The 17,035-nt window shown below is 35.1% G+C and overlaps 2 protein-coding genes and 1 long non-coding RNA gene across 3 annotated transcripts; 1 reads left to right on the top strand and 2 right to left on the bottom strand.

Moving 5' to 3' along the window:
• Window positions 1-7,564: 7,564 nt before the first annotated feature.
• On the bottom strand, window positions 7,565-8,225 carry LOC141406597 (uncharacterized). The gene is made up of 3 exons (XR_012413443.1): window positions 7,941-8,225; window positions 7,820-7,870; window positions 7,565-7,761 (listed from the first exon to the last, which is right to left on the bottom strand). It is a non-coding gene; the product is annotated as an uncharacterized lncRNA (long non-coding RNA).
• Window positions 8,226-12,975: 4,750 nt separating this feature from the next.
• Window positions 12,976-15,210, top strand: LOC141387511 (tRNA (guanine(9)-N(1))-methyltransferase Trmt10A). Its single transcript, XM_073957369.1, has 3 exons — window positions 12,976-13,328; window positions 14,222-14,798; window positions 14,863-15,210. The coding sequence occupies exons 1-3, from the start codon at window positions 13,155-13,157 to the stop codon at window positions 15,186-15,188; spliced, it is 1,077 nt and encodes a 358-aa protein (XP_073813470.1). The 5' UTR covers window positions 12,976-13,154; the 3' UTR covers window positions 15,189-15,210.
• A 261-nt stretch (window positions 15,211-15,471) lies between these two features.
• LOC141387512 (ribosomal RNA-processing protein 8) lies at window positions 15,472-16,794 on the bottom strand. Its single transcript, XM_073957370.1, has 2 exons — window positions 15,629-16,794; window positions 15,472-15,564 (listed from the first exon to the last, which is right to left on the bottom strand). Exons 1-2 carry the CDS (start codon window positions 16,660-16,662, stop codon window positions 15,561-15,563), a joined length of 1,038 nt encoding a protein of 345 aa, XP_073813471.1. The 5' UTR covers window positions 16,663-16,794; the 3' UTR covers window positions 15,472-15,560.
• Between the last annotated feature and the right edge of the window lie 241 nt (window positions 16,795-17,035).

Here is a 17,035-nt window from a genome sequence, read left to right on the forward strand (position 1 = left end):
ATTATACAAACAACAAACAAACATAACACCACACACTAACTACTTCTTATATGCTTAACTTAATTATTATTACGATCATTATTATTATTATTCATTAAAATTTATACACCAACAATATTGAAATACATATTTACATTTGAAACAAAAATTGACCCACATTAAAATACATACATACATATATAAAAATATAAAAACAAATTAGTAAATAAGTTATTTTTTGTGAAGTAATATAAAATAAAACAACTGTAACCGAATTCTAAAATTAAAAATGTTAATTTTTTTGTTATATATATTTTTTATTTTTATAGTTTTTATTTTTAATTATACAAACGTTTATTTATAAGAACGATTTTTTGCTATTGTTTACAAAAAGAAACCAATGTAAATCATATGCAACTATTATGGCATAATTATTATTGACAAGAATATTATAAAGAACATAGTCATTAAAGAAAACGAAGGAAACAATATAGTAAAATATTACTTTTGTAAATAAAAAACAACAATTGTGTTTTAATTTGTATGCATTACATCACACTATAACAGAAAGTTTGTTCTTGAAGTCTCGTTTATCTTGTTCGCTTGACGTTTGACTATGCAATATTTGGCTAATTTAATTGTAAGAAAGTATGAATTTCAATGCGGAAATGAAAATTTCTATTATTAAATTTGTTGTCGGCAACGCAACTGGAGTTGAGTTGCTACCCACAATCGGCCCCTTAGTTTTGCTGCATGTGCGAAACCATCAATTGACAAATTATTTCTTTGAAAATGTTGCCTATTAGGAAAAGAATCATTTTTATACCCTCAGGATTTATGCTAACGAGGGTATATCACAAAGATTTTTGGTACATATGTAGGTTAAGAAAAAATTCCCCAGTACGAATCTGCTCTCGAGCCAATTTTTGGTTGTTGCGGACAAAAGTTATAGCGGTTTTATATTGGCTTTTAAGAAAACAAGTAAAAAAGTATCAGTCGGCTATGCCGACAGAGATATACCCTCAGCCTATGTGAATTGAAACTTTCATCTACGGTTAGATCGAATGTATTTATGGTATTTTCATTATTTTGTGGCCTTTTTTGGACATTTGAACTTGCCGACGAAAATATGGATTAGGATTAAAGTTCAAAAGTGTTGCAGAGGAGGTACGTAAAGGAATGGATCGACATAGTCCCTTATGGAAGTGGATCTTATTTTGGGAGTCATATCTTTTCGATAGATATCGCGCACACTAGTCATAACTTATATACCAGTATCACAGGAAGCATGGACTTGGCCACAGAAAACATAATACCGTTGTAAGCAGGACAACAACGGATAGAATCGTCATACATTTCCAAAAGATCTTCGAACAGACCTCAAACTACACTTATACACAAATGTCCTAATCCAAAGTTTGTTCAAGAGATATCGTGCATACCACTTAAGTGAAATTTTTTAAATATTCGGTGGAAGTACCGGAAGTTGTGGACCGGTATTGCCTATCTTCGAACTGAAAGTGTGACAAAATATCAGGATGGCCAAATGTTGACCAAATGGGTTAGTTCGAGAGTTATCGTGCTCTCCAACCACTACATATGGTGCCATAGGGGCTTTTTTACATCTTTCGGGCTGTTTTCTCAACAAGTATGGCCTTGCCCCTGGAATAACTTTTACCTTCGTAATTGAGGCAGCGAAAGCAAGTTGCTTCAAAAAATCAAATTGATTCGAGAGCAGGTCTTAAATTGAACTTATATGCCATTTAGATATGACATCATTAGCCGGATTTAGCGCATTATGAGGTTTTATTTGCTAAATCCAGCCAAAATTTACCAGATTTCCCATACAAAAATAAATCCTCCTATTGAGTGGATTTGTTTGAAATCTGGCATAAATCCTCGTATACAACTCTGTTTTTTGCAACATGTTGCTAGAAAATACAAATAGTTGCAAGCTGGCACAAGAAACAAGGTAGATGCATCGGTGAATTGCTACACTAAAAATAATTTAAAATGTAAAAATTTGTAAACAAGGCGGAACAATTAAATTTGTTTTGATGTATAAAGACTAATATTTACGATGTCTAAACCATAAAATAATTCGTTTATTTATTTTAGATGGGCAAACTGCGATAAAATAATTCTTTATTTGCTCTTCAGTTAGCATTAATAGCATAATGTGCTAACCGAGCATAACATTTTCAGTATTAAACAATACATTTGTAATTTGACGTATGTTCTTTGAGACGAATTCAATTTACAAAAAATTCTTTTAACGTTTCACATTCGTTCAGATGGGCTGATGCATCTACCTTGGTAATTGTGCTATGAATAAAAATCAGCTGACTGCCATTTAAATCCTCCAAAATGTATATCTAAATGCAATGAGATTTGTACTGGATTTAATAAATCCAGTCGAGGATTTATGGCTAGTCTAAATGAGCTATTATCCGTAATTTAGCGTGATATGTACCCGAAGGAGTGGACAAACATAGTCCATATTCGAACCTGATCTATATCTGGTAGATATATTAGGATGTGTAAAGTATGGACCAAATCCGTCACTCCCTTCAAGAGTTATCGTGCAAACAATTATTCCGAATATTTTTGAACTTTTGTGGGGGAGGTACCTGAAGGAGTGGACCGATATGGTTTATCTTCGAACTTAAACTATGTTTGGACAAAATATTACGAAAGCTAAATTTTGGACTAAATCGGTTCATCCGTTCGAGAGTTATCGTGCGCACCAGCCAGCCAGACAGACGGACGGACGGACATTGCTAAATCGACTCCAAATTTCGGTCTAAAACCATTATTTCGATGAGGCACATTTTGGCCGTATGAAAGTGTATGTCAGGAAAAATGTCTAAAATCGTCTTTTCCATTTCAAAAAAGTCAGAATAATTTTTTGATACTACATCAATGATTTTTGGTACATAGATTAAAATAAAAATCGTCATTCCAAATCTGTTTATACCCTCAGCCTTTAGTCTAAAGAAGGTATATACACTTTGATACGACCAAAAATGTGCCTCATTGAAATAAGGGTTTTAGACCCCAAATATGTTTGTACGATATCCGTTTCAGACAATTTTGAGTAGATCTAGCAATGTCCGTCCGTCTGTCTGTCTGGCTGGCTGGTGCGCACGATAACTCTCGAACGGATCAATCGATTTGGTTCACATTTTGGGTATCAAAATATTTTGTCCATATTTGATTTAAATTCGAAGATGGGCCATATAGGTCCACTCCTTCAGGTACCTCCCACACAAAATTTTAAATAAGTGCAGTTTAGTGACACCTCACGAATCGTTATGAAATTTTTTGTAACAGGATGGCCCACGTTACGTCATTGTAATTTTTTTCGAGGGCAAGTCCATAGTTCCCGAGATAATTGCGCATAACTATGTCGCGAGTTCAAATAAACGGTGGCCAAATATAAAAGGAGTTGGCGTTGGCAGATGAATTTTGGTATAAATATGTACTTATAGTTCACTGACAATATCGAGAGCAAAAAATTGGGAAGGTCCGTCCACGTTTTGGGATAGTCCCCATGCAACGGTACTTCTTAATGTTTTCGTATTTTGAATATTTTAGCTAAACTTATCAACCAAATTGGTTGAATTTTAAGATGCGGGGTTTCCACTTTACAAAAAACTTTTCCGATAAAAATTATGGACATAGGTCCACGTTTTGATATAGACCCCATATAACGGTACCTCCAGATTTTCGGAATTTTGAAGGTTTTACATATGTTTCACGGCCAAATACGCCGAAATTTTTCATTGAGGTTTCCCAATGGACCAAAAAACTTTTCTGATAAAAATTATGTACATAGGTCCACGTTTTGATATAGCTCCAATAGAACGGTATCGCCCGATTTTCGGTATTTTCAAGGGTTTAGCCACATTAAACAACCAATGTAGCTGATATTTGGAATTTAGTCTTCGCCAGGTCTTGCGAAATATTTTTTCAGAGAATTGTTGGTGTTGGTTCACGTTTTAATATAACACCCGTGGAACGGTACCTCCCAAATTTCGGGTTTTTAAGGTTTTAGTCACATTATCCACCCAAAATTACAGAAATTTGGTGTTCAGTCTTCATACATATATTTTTGTGAGTTTATTGAATACATCAAAATTTTGTCTTCAAATAAGAGAATTTTCCTTAAATTTTTCCTATGAAAGTCGGCGATATCATGCTCCTTTGAGTTAAATTTGATTACAATTTTCTACTTTATTGTCGTCGAAGAAACATTCTTCCAGACCAATTTTCGAACATTTATGATACATGTGGTCAACTATGGTGGATTTGTAAGCATGATAATACTTAAATTTGTACTGCAAGGATAGTTAAAAAATTAAACTTGAGCTAAAATACCAACTATTTTCAATGACCTTTCTAATTTATCGATCCTAATAATATGGCTACACTTAGTATTTGCTTTCAGACAATTTTCGAAGCTCAGAAGAGATCTAACGAAATCAAAAAGTCTTTTAAAGCAAGTTTATAAAACGTTTTTGTTGGAATATTTCTTGATTTTATCTGAAAGTTCTTGGTAACTTTTCCATGTTGAGAATTGAACCCACGTTCCAAATAAAGCGGGTCAAATTTGTTGTAGGATTTATCAGAATGTTCCATTTTACTAAACTAAACCAAAAAACTGCGCAATATTTGCATGGGTAGTACAATTTTTCAATTTTATTTGATCCAAACCTATTCTGATGATCGCAAAAATTGGACACTTTTTTGTACATTTTTTATTATAATTGGGATATTTTCCGAAAATATGGCAACACCGTCAAGTTTTTTCTTGGGAATGTTGGCATAGTATAGGACTCTCAAAAAGTAAATAGTATGGATCTGCAATACGAACACATCAGAAGATACCTTAACATATAAAAAGAAAAAAATTCAAACCTATTCAGATGACCGCTAGTGTATATAGTATATCCTCCGCAAAACTTTTGATCTTTAATCCTAATCAACATTTTTGTCGCTTCATACGCCCAAAATTTTTTAAAACCTCCTAAATACATACGTTTTTTGGGGAATTTTTTTTTCAGTATACACATCTGTCGGCAAAGCCGACTGATACTTTTTTACTTGTTCTGTTTGCGGAATGAAATTAGAAGAAAATGTCAATAAAACACTGTAAATCTGGCTTCAAAATGTCAGCATCATTTAATGGTAGAAGCAGATGAAATTTTGAAATGTATTATATTAGTGGGATAATCCTTATTTAGTTCGCTTCTACTTTTACTTTGACAGGAAACTCGTGGAATGTGTGGTTTAATCACAAATCGAGAGAAAACAAGACAATTAAAAAAGTATCAGTCGGCTTTGTCGACAGAGATATACCCCCAACTTGTGTGGATCGAAACACTTTTTTCCCAAAAAAACGTATGTATTTATTGGGGGAGGTACCGGAGGGAGTGGACCTATAAAAACCATCTTCGAATTTCATCTAATATTCGAAGAAATATTACGATATCCAATGCGTGGACGAACACAGTATTCGGTTCGAGCTCTCTAGCCAATATATATATGGTGGTATGGGGGTTTTACATGTTTCGGGCTGTTTTATCAAGAAATATGGACTTGCCTCTAAAAAAACTTTTAATGTCGTAATTGAGGCGGCGAATGCAAGTTGCTTCAACAACAAAAGCTACGAAATTTTCGGAAAATTTGTGCACACGATAACTCTTGAAGGAAGTAATCGATTTGGTCCATACTTTGCACACCGTGAAATTTCTATCAGACTTAGACGAGGATCCAATACGGACTCAATCTGTCCACTCCTTGGGGTACCTCCCACACAAATTTTCAGAAAACTTCAGTTTAGGACGTGCTCTCGAATCGCTTTGATTTTTGCTATAGCAACTTGTATTCACTGCCTCCATACGGCGGTATAAGTTTCATCAGGGGCAAGTCCATACTTCCTGAGAAAATAGTCCGAAAGTTACAAAAAACCCCTATGACACCGCGTGTAGTGGTTGGAGCGCAAGATAATTTTCGAATGGATCTGCCGATTCGGTCCAAAATGTGGCCTTCGTAATATTTGGTGCAAACTTAGTTTAAGTTCGAAGATAAGCCATATCGGTCCACTCCTTCAGGTACCTCCCCCACAAAAGTTCGAAAATGTTCGGAAAATTTGTGCGCACGATAACTCTTGATGGGAGTGACCGATTTGGTCCCAACTTTACACATCCTAATATATCTACAAGATATAGATCAGGTTCGAATATGGAATATATTTGTCCACTCCTTCGGGTACCTTCCACACAAAGTTTTGGATAAATCACTTTAAGACCTGCTCTCGAATCACTTTGATTTTTCTTGAAGTAATATGCATTCGCTTCTTGAGAAAACAGCCCGAAAGTTGTAAAAAACCTTAAAGGCACCATATGGAGTGGATGGAGAGCTCGAACCGAATACTGCGTTCGTCCACACATTGGATATTGTAATAATTCTTCGAATATTATAAGAAATTCGAAGGTGGTGCTTATAGTTCCACTCCTTCCGGTACCGCCTCCGCAAAAGTTCGAAAATATTCGCTAAAATGGTACGCGCGATTTCCCACAGATGTAGAAACAGATTTGGTCCAAACTTTGGATTTGGGCCCTATATGTCCAATACTAGTACCACCCACACAAGTGTTCAACATTTTTGTGTGGTTCGAGGATCCTTCAGACATTTTTACGGAAGGGTTTCCTGGGGGTGCGGTCTACAGCGATATTTTTTTTTCGTAGGCTATTGTGATAAAAAAGCCCTATCTATCGATATCCCCGCAAATTTTCGAGCTTTAATCCACGGCTGTTCAAAGTGCGCACTTGGTCTGTCGGTGTATGTCAATTTGCTCACACACACAATTTAAAAAGAGAGCTTTTGTTTTGAATATTTTCAAATTTACCAATCAGTCTCTATTGAGCATTCAATGAGGAAGGTTCTGTTTTCGATTTTGTCTATGAATTTATATGCGTACACTGAAAAAATGAATGAAGATACTGAATACGAATTTTTATTTGCCGAAAATTATTACGGCAAATTAGAGTGTTTGGTTTGTCAGCGCACTTTGGCGCAACAAATTATAACATCAACAGTCATATTTGGTCAAAATAAAATAATTCTTCTACTTTTAATTTTGAAACATAAAATAAATAAAAAACTTGTACAATATTTCTCACAGTTTACAGAGGCAAAATGAAAACATTGAAATTTGTGTATTTCAAAACCAACACAATAACAAAATGTATTTGTATGTGTGTGAGCAGGCCTACCCAATAGAAAGTGTCTTCGAGACAACCTTGATGAATCGTGCACGACATACCCAATTCGTTCACGACTCTTTGCAGACAGCCCTTTGGGATTGTTGACGACATTTTCACACAAGTGTCCGCCTATTCATGCACGACAACTTGGGCGACAGGGTAAGCGAAGTTGTCGTCGGTGACAATGTACATGACACTGTCTTGCAGATAGTCGTTGATGACAACTTTACAGACACTGTCTTGCAATAAATCGTTGACGACAGTTTTACAGACACTGTCTTGCTATTTGTCATTCACGACCCTATTAAAGACAATTTCAGTTTGTTGTCGTGTGTCAAATTTTTATTTTTATTAAATTATAAAATATGTATATTATGCCTACAAATTGTATATTAAATTAATTATACTTAATTCCCGCATGTTCTGCAAGTCAGCACTTTCTTCCAGCTTTACCGCGCCTCACTTCTTTCCTCAGACAACTGAGGGGGCGATCTCGTTCACTTTGTGGACTCTACAAAACAAAATATATGACTGTTGTAATTAATCACTAATATATTCAAAAATCTTACCATATACCATCTGCTTCATATTGCGATTTTCAAAGTCGTCATGCCTTCAACCTAAATCCACATATTTAAAGAATAACTACAATTACTTTTAATGTAATTTAATCTACTTAATCTTACTTACCGTTTTAGTTAATGCACTTTGTATGAATAATACATCGTGACGCGGTTTCCAAATTTTATGATTTTTTAACATTAAATTTATTACAAATTGAAAATTGAATATTTTCATAAATATGTATATGAACATATGTACAATTATTTCAAAGCTCGCTTTTTTGAGCATTTTTTGGGTTTGTTTCCAAGACACAATGCAAGACATGGTCATGCAAGTTGTCGTACATGACAATTTCATTGATTTCGTCAACGAATCGTCGACGAAAATGTCATCAACGATTCGATTTTCTATTGGGTACTTTAATCCCATCCATACTTTTGTTCATACGCCCAAAATATTGAAAAATACCCGAAATACATACATAAGTGTTTTTTTTTTTTTTTTTTTTTGAAAAAAAAGTTTTTTCAATCCACACAGGCTGAGGGTATATCAGCAAAAATGTCTAAAATCGTCCTTTCCATTTCAAAAAAAAAAAAAATTAAAAAAAAATTTGATACTACATCTATGATTTTTGGTACACAGACTAAGAAAAAAATCGTCATTCCAAATCTGTTTTCGTTACCAACTTTGATCGTTGCGCGCAAAAGATATGACCGTTTTAATTATGCTAATTAGAAAAAATTCAAAAAAAAAATCGCGGCTTAATAAGCTGTTATATCCAATTATCGTTAACTGAATTCGCACCCTTTGAGAATATGCAAAAAAAATTCAAAAAGTTTCAATGGATTCGCGAAAAATTAAATTTGTTAAATAATTTCACGTATTTACAAACATATTTTTGAAACAATAGCGCTTATGCTTACAAAAAAAAATATATAAAAAAATTATAGCAGCATCCAGAAATTGTGAGGAATAAAATGAAACCTAAATCGTGAAGTTTGGAGCTATAGTATTCGTGTTATTTGCAAAAATACAATGAAAATATGACGAAAACAATAAAAATTATGTTATTCTAATTTTATTTTTTTAAGGTTTTATAGGAAAGGTTGAAAAAAAAAATTATTGAGTTCTTCATCATTTTTCTCCAAATTTCACGCAATAATGAAGATATTCCGTTGCAACAACTTTTTCACTTATAGTTTTCCTATTGGTGAATATTTTTAGAACATTATATTAAATCACAAGGAATTCCAATTGTGGCATAACATTAAAATGATGTTATATTGAATATTACAACATTTGATACGCATAGAAACCGCGCAATAGTGGAAATAACAAGATGCGCATCCGATTTTCCAAAACAGCGAATCAATCCGTCTTATTTGATATACACTTTGTGAAATTCCATTTGGCGACCACGATGTAGCATCAGTTGCATGTTAGGGTGCAAAAAACAGTAAAATGCCCATAATTTCCACGAAGTACATTTGCATTTTATGCGCATCCGATTTCAATGATCACCATTAAAAAATACATCATCCTATGTCATTTCAATGCGATCCATCAAGAACCGTGGATGTAGCATCGCACTCTGTTTTTAGAAAAAATCTATTATATCTCCGGATTCGCGAACGTTTTTCAATATCTGTTTTCGCACATTTTAAATATGCGTTTCGCTCTATTTATCTAAGTAGGAATAACACATCTAAAACGCGTCTAAATACGCGATATTTTCAAAAATATTTTTTGCAGATTTTCGAAATTTGAGGGGTATCATATCCGCCGATCTAGTGGATGGATTTAGACGCGCAAAGCGCGCACAAAAATTTCGACTTTAAGCTAAGATTGTTGTGAACCTTTGAAGGCTACACGCCCGACTTATACATCAAAAAATGCGTAATCGCGAGTACTACAATCTCATAATCAATTTTTAAACGAGTACAGTTGCGCGTCCCGATTAGAGCAAAAATTCGAGATACAATACCCCATACCTCAGTTTCAACAGAAGTAAATTTTCTACAAAAAGGCCGATATCTCTTTTGGCAAAGCCGACTGATACTTTTTTTTATTATTTTTGCAAGTGAAAAAGTAAAGCCAACGTTCGAACCCACACAACCACCAATTAATGTGACTATTTTCGCGCTATTAGTAGGCAGCTCATCAGACATATGGGCTGTGTAGTAGTGTTGGGCAATCTCGTTCATTGAGCGGATCGATCTTTTTCATTCCGTTCACCAAAAAGATCCGGGTCGTTTACTTCGTTCGTTGGCTCTTTTTCGTTCAACAATACATTTGACCGTATTATTTTCTTTTGAAGTTGTTCGTTCTCTGCTGCATATGGCTCTGTCGTTCTTTTCACCCAATCGTTCTTTTGAAAATTTTCGTTCACGAATGACACATTGTGTGCTAATGGGGGTGGTTTTGTTTCTGAACGTAGTGGTGGTGGTTTTGATATGAAAGAACCAGATGAACGAATGATGCAAAAGAAAGATATGACCGAGATGTGCTACTGAATGAGGTGAGTTACTGAGCGAGAGTAGCTCTCTGAATCATTGTTTGTTTTGTGTGGAAATTTGTGCTGCTTGCGCTAACGCAGCGTTTGTTTAGAGTTTGACTGCAAAACCAATGCTGTTAATTTTGTAAGCAGCAATGACTCGTCCATCGGGGATCTAAATGAACGATATAAAAGAATGGGCTGGATACGGATCCGTTCGTTCTTTTCACGGAATCGTTCCTTTGAGCCGGTTCGTTCATGAACGACGCAACTCTACTGTGTAGTGGCTTCTCTGCCATCGAACTTTTCTTCTTTCAAATGCAATTTGTTTTTACTGTGATGGATTAGTCTTATGCCAGACTATGAAAATTTTCACGTACGTGAAAATGAGTTTATGGGCAAGAGGTGTGTAGGGGGTGAAACTCTGTACACAAGGTTCTGTAATCTGAAAATATTCTTTGTGTTTAAATACGGAGCTCTCAAACCAATGCAAAGCAAGGGATATATCAAAATTTTCATTTAATTTCATATACGTGTGTACACGTCAATGAAATTTTAGAAGAAGATGACAAAGAGTTTTCAATGAAAATTTTCATAGTCTGGCATAAGACTTATTTATCCATTCAATCCATGGTACAATTACATTAGGTAGATGCATGGTGGAATAATAAGGTGTAGCGCCAAAAACAGCTGATTTTACATTATTGTGAATTGAGTTTCTTTGTATTTTAATTCACAATAATGTTTTTGACCACAAACATAATAGCATGGTGGAATAAGAAGGTGTTACATCAAATCATGTCAAACGTCAAATTTGCTCACAATAATGCATTACTGTGAATTGCTTGTTTACATTTTGTATGTCATTTTATTCACAATAATGCATTTTGACAACTGGTATGAAGATCAGCTGTTTTTGGCGTTACACCTCAGTCGAAGGTAACACTAGAGTGGTTTCCACAATACATCATGCTCCACAATCTTCTCTAAAGGTTCCACATAATGTCTAATTGTAGAAATTTCACCACAAATGTTGTTAGTCGCCTCAGAATTCGTACTTTGCTATAGAATTGTTTATTTTTCACATGTCTTTTATATTTTCTTTTGCTCATACTTATTACTGAAATTATATGCCTTAAGTTTTCAGGATATTTTATTGATTTTTACAAAAACACTTTTTTCACCAACCGCAAAAATTATTTTACGCCAAACAAGTAAGACAATTAAAAAAAGGTTGCTTCGTTGGGCTATCATCTGTCAATATACGCAATGCTTCTTCTTATTAAGGTAAAGGTATCAATAGTTGACAACCTGGTGGCAAATGGTCTGTTCCTTTACTTTTGAAAATGGTAAAACCGGCAAAAGTAGCAAAAGTTATGAACTGCTCTCATATGAATTGTATGATGTCAGAAGTAAAGGAACGCTTTTCGAGTAAAGAGTGGTAAAACTTGAAGATTCTTGCACGTAAAGGAACAGGGCTAAAGTGTTGACTTTCAGTGTGTTCGTTTACTCAAAATTTGTACAAATTGTTATTGGATGTTGTTCGTTTACTCCTCAGTACAATGCAAAAGACCTTAGCCGATTGCAATAAGTTACTGAACTTGTACAAATTTGTACGAATTGTTGAGTAAACGAACACACCTTTTGTCACCACATTAGTAGACAAAGTGTCGACATGTCAACACATGACCCCACACTTCCTACAGGGTATGTATGCACATAACACATTGATGCATTGAAATTTATGTATGGTTCACACCATATGTACAAAATTCAGATTTGTAAAAAGCGACAGTTGGTATGCACAAAAATGTAAAAAAACATACCGTGTAGAACACACTTTAGGGATTCTTAAATCGAGTTCCCCACTACAGCCACTTCATGATTTTACTCTTTTATAGAAATCGACCTAGGAAGCTGGATTTCATAAAATTGTTTCAATGAAACCATCTAGTGTGACCAAGGACTTATTATTCCACCATGGATCCAACGTTATTCACTGTCATGGTACAAGTACACAGGTAGCCGCATCGGCAATTGTTGGCAACATAAGATGTCAAGATTTGACATCAATTCAATGCAATTGACACATTATGTTACCATCAGCTGGCATGATAATGCTACCTGTATTATTGTACCATGTTCACTGTGTTATTATCCGTTATTTTTAGATGATAGTTTGAACTGAAATTTCTTGTCACCCTGTGTCTATAGCCGCGTTTTTGTGCTCTCATTTCTAGGTGATTGGCTTACACTCCGTCATCATTTTCGTTTGATTAGCTATTCCTTTCAAAGACATAAATACAACTAAGACTAGACAAAATGCATGCAACAAAAAAATGTTTACGAAACTTTGTATAGAAACATTACCCTTAACAGGTTGCAGTCATTTCAAAATCGCAACCAAGGAGGAACATTTCATGTAATGGTATCAGAAACGAAATTTATGAATTCAAGGATCTATTCAAGAATAATTCTATGTCAATTGGATCGGTAAATTCGGTTAAATACGTACAAATGTATAGAAGAAAAAATGTTATATCACCATATCGTAATATAACATTATGTTAAATTCAAAAGCCATTCACTGAAGAATGATAGCAAAAAAATGTCTTATCTTGTTGTATTTATGTCTTTGTTCCTTTTGCGTTTCATCCGACTCGTTCCATCGGTCATTTTGCGTCGCATCACATTCGTAAACAAAGGAAAAGTTGGTTTCATTATTCTTCGCAGCTACTTTATCGACTTTGTTTTTAGTTTTTGGAACGAATTTTAATTTGTTAGTGTGTCACAGTACAAATGTAAAACGTGCAAACCTTGGGAAAATAGGTAAGGAAGACACCAATATGGACCCACCAGTAGAAGAACCTGTTGAGAAAAAGTTGAAAGAAGATCTAACTGGTGATGTGATTCCAAACGCTCCAGGCTTTACACCACCAACTCCAAATAGTAAAAACCAGTTGAAAAAGCAAAAGAAATTGGAACAACAATTAATGATTCGGAAGGAGAGGAGGCGACAAGTAAGTTGGGAGCAAGTTGAATGTTTGGCATAAATTGAATACTCTACCAGCAGGCGAAAAATCTGAAATGTTTACCACAGGTAGATCTTTAGGTCCTGATTACAAAAATATAAAGTTTGTTGGGGGAAGTTCATACTTCCCGAGATATGGGCCTTCCGAGAATTCCCTTGTTAAAGCAAGAAAAAAATTTTAATTTAAAAAAATGTTGTTTCCGTGCCCTATAGCCGGAGGCCGGCTACTTAGAAAAAACTTACAATTAAAAAAAAATATCAGATGGTAGAGTATTCAATTTGTTCCGAATGCTTTCATTAAGCTCTGATCGTGACCAATTTTTTCACAGGTAGATCTCGTCACTCTGATCACAACATTTATTGCGAAAGTCCATACTTCCCGAGATATGGGCCTTCCGAAAATTCCAATTCCTTTGTATAAAACTTCGCTATTTTTGAACGGATAATAATAATATGGGTACTATTGTAAAGCTTAAGGAATATACTATCATATTTGCATATATTATTATAAATAGGCGGTCTTCGTCCGGGGATTTAAGACTTTTTCTATGGACAGGTGCAAATCTCGGGAACGGCAACAACATTTTCCTTAAAATCATACATACCGGCGTTTGGCCGGTGTTTAAGTCTTTCATCCATGAACAAGTGCAAATCTAAGGAATGGGAACAAAATTTTCTTTAAAATCATTCGGTATCCATATCTCTGGACCATAAATGTTATATACATATGTATATTTGTGATCAGGGTGAGGAGACCTACCTGTGAAAAAATTTGGTCCAATCCGAGCTTAATGAAAACATTCAACTTAAGCCGTAAGTTGGATGGTTTTATGATGTTCTATATTCCACATTACACCCAAACTAAATCACGTTTATTTCTAGGAAAAAGAACGTCAGAAACAAAAACGTAGGGAAGCAGCCGAAAAGGGACTGCCCATAAGAAATGGCCCCTCCCGAAAAGATCTGAAGAGACGACTCCTAAAAGTAGGAGAACAAGAAAATCCTCTACGTATTGTCATCGATTTAGATTGTGACGATATGATGAATGAGCGGGATATGGCAAAGTGTGTTAAACAATGTCTACGGATATATACCATTAATCGTCGATCTGAGTGTCCGGTGCAGTTACACTTTACAGGCATTAAAACTGAGGGTAATATACACCGAGTACTGAAGAAAAATGACGGCTGGGAAAATTGGCATTTAAAATATCATTTTGACGAGACTCATTTGGAAGCGTTCGATAATAAGGAATTAATTTATCTAACCAGTGAATCGGATACCGTGCTAGAAAGTTTAGATGCCCAAAATGTCTATGTCATAGGTGGTTTAGTAGATCATAATCACCATAAAAATTATTGTCACGATCGTGCAACAAAGGCGGGCTTAAGAACAGCCCGTCTTCCTCTGGGAGAATATGTTGATATGAAAACAAGGGCTGTGCTGACAACATTTCATGGTAAGTAGAGAATACGCACTTCGTTCTTGTTGTAAATATGAAGTCAACATTAAACTCTTTTCAGTCTTTGAAATATTGGTACGTGTTGCTGAGGGAAAAAGTTGGTCCGAGGCTATATTACAAACCCTACCTCCAAGAAAGGGTGCCAAACCTAAGCAAGCAGGTGGAAATGCAAAAGAAGACAAAGCGATAAACGGTGATAGTGCTGAAAACCAAGAAGTTGCAGCCAGTGATAACGAGAGCAGTAACGAAACCAATATTAGAGCGTCAATAGAAGGAGGCGAAAAAGTGGATGTTGCAGATGAAGATTTGGGGAAAAGTAATGTATCAGTGACCAATGTGTTAAGGGAATTACCGACAACTGAAAATAATGATGAAGCAGATAGATAATAAACAATAAACAACTCCGGAATATTCTTGATTTTCATGACTGGTTCAAATATGAAATTTTGCACCAAATCGCAGCAAATCGGTTGACAGGGTTATCGGTTGTTTGCGAACTTTTCTGGATTAGTTATAGAAACAATTTAGGGAAACATCAAAGTATCAAAATCTAAGCAATAGGTTTGACGTTGGGAGAAGTTAGATACCTTTTTTCCCTAATAGGAAGTTCCCACTCAGCATGTTATAACCACCATAACCGTTTTAACGTAGAGTAATGATAACATAATTGTTTTGTTTGTTTTTGGAAGATGTCTGTTTATTTTCTAAACTAAATTTCTAAGTTTTATGTAATGTAATCCAAATACACAGCATACAAATTTATCTGGAACGAAGAGAATAAGTTTTAAAACACCACCATATTTCTTTTCTCTATCAATCCCACTTACCGTTTCCTGTACAAACATGGTTTTAATTGTAGTGTTGGTACATTGGACACCTTACCAATGTTGCGAACCTTTTTAAATTGGAAGAAATAGAAAACCTTTTGACCAACATCTTGCTTTATTAGCTGAAAGCCAAAAGAGTCCAGTTTTCGTACAAAATCTTTGACATTATCGAAACGAGATTGAATCTCAGCCACATACATCATGCCATCCATTTTCAGTACACGATTCGCCTCCAGCAAATAATCCTTCAAATTTGTACCCATCAAAGACAAACAATAGACTGCCACATCTAAAGAGTGCGTATTCAGAGGCGTGTTGGCCATGTCACAGGAAATTATGTCATCTCGACAACTAACCAAATCCATGGAGTACACCTTGTGAGGTACGGATTTTGCCAACATACCCTCGCCACATCCAAAGTCACCAATTTCCAAAGATTTGGGTAGTTTTTTGATCATTTTAATTATGCGATTCAATGGATTCAGTGGCCACTTCTCCACTTGGTGGCGATAACCATCGTGATATGCCTTAAAAGCTTCAGGATCAGACTTGAAAAGTTGTTCTGCTTTCTTACTGTTCATGGTGTATAGCTGTTCATTGAGGAAACGAAATCGCCCTCCCATTAGCTGTTCCTTTAACTTGGCCTCAAAAGCACTTAAGCCGGCAGTAGATGTGTTGGATTGTTTTTCTTCCGCATCCTCGATCAACGATTCTTTGGCCGCTTGGAGTAAAGCTGGTGTAGCTTTCATTTGCTTTTGTTGCTGTTGTTTCTGTTTCTTATTTTTCTTCTTTTCCACCTTTCCCTCCTTAACTCGTCTTACAGCCGTCATTGTTTCATCCTCATCCGATTCCATGGGCATAGATGGTGCGAGTGGTCCTCTTCCAGTGGGCGCTTCATTTTTGGTTTTTGCCTTATTTTTCTTCTTTTTGTTTTTCTTTACTTTTCCACTGGAATTGGTGTCAACCGGGGCAGTGGGTTTAAATTTAACAGCATCTGCATTCTTTCCAAAGGAGCTTGGAACAAAGAATTTCATTTTTTACACAAATCTAAAACTCGGAACTGAACTTTTCTCAGAAGTAAATAAACAAACGCACGTTTTTTCTCGACTGCAAGATAAGAAACAGGGAAAAATGAAAGACATCAAGAAATATCGAACAAAAATATCTGTTTACGAAATAAGAATAGAAAGAAAAGAAAGAGGCAGATAAAGCGGAGCGTAAAAACAGCTGACATATTAGATAACTATCATAGACACAAACCTATAACTAATTGGTGTATAAACCCATAAACCGTTATTTTATGTTATTTTGGATAAGAATATTTTTATAGTACGTTTACATTTAATTTAATTTATTAACCTTATGGTAACCAAGCCTTAAAGGTCATAACTTAACCTAGACTATTTA

This window comes from Musca autumnalis, unplaced genomic scaffold, assembly GCF_047663935.1.
Source record: "Musca autumnalis isolate F117 unplaced genomic scaffold, ASM4766393v1 scaffold_5, whole genome shotgun sequence".
Classification (NCBI taxonomy): Eukaryota; Metazoa; Arthropoda; class Insecta; order Diptera; family Muscidae; genus Musca; species Musca autumnalis.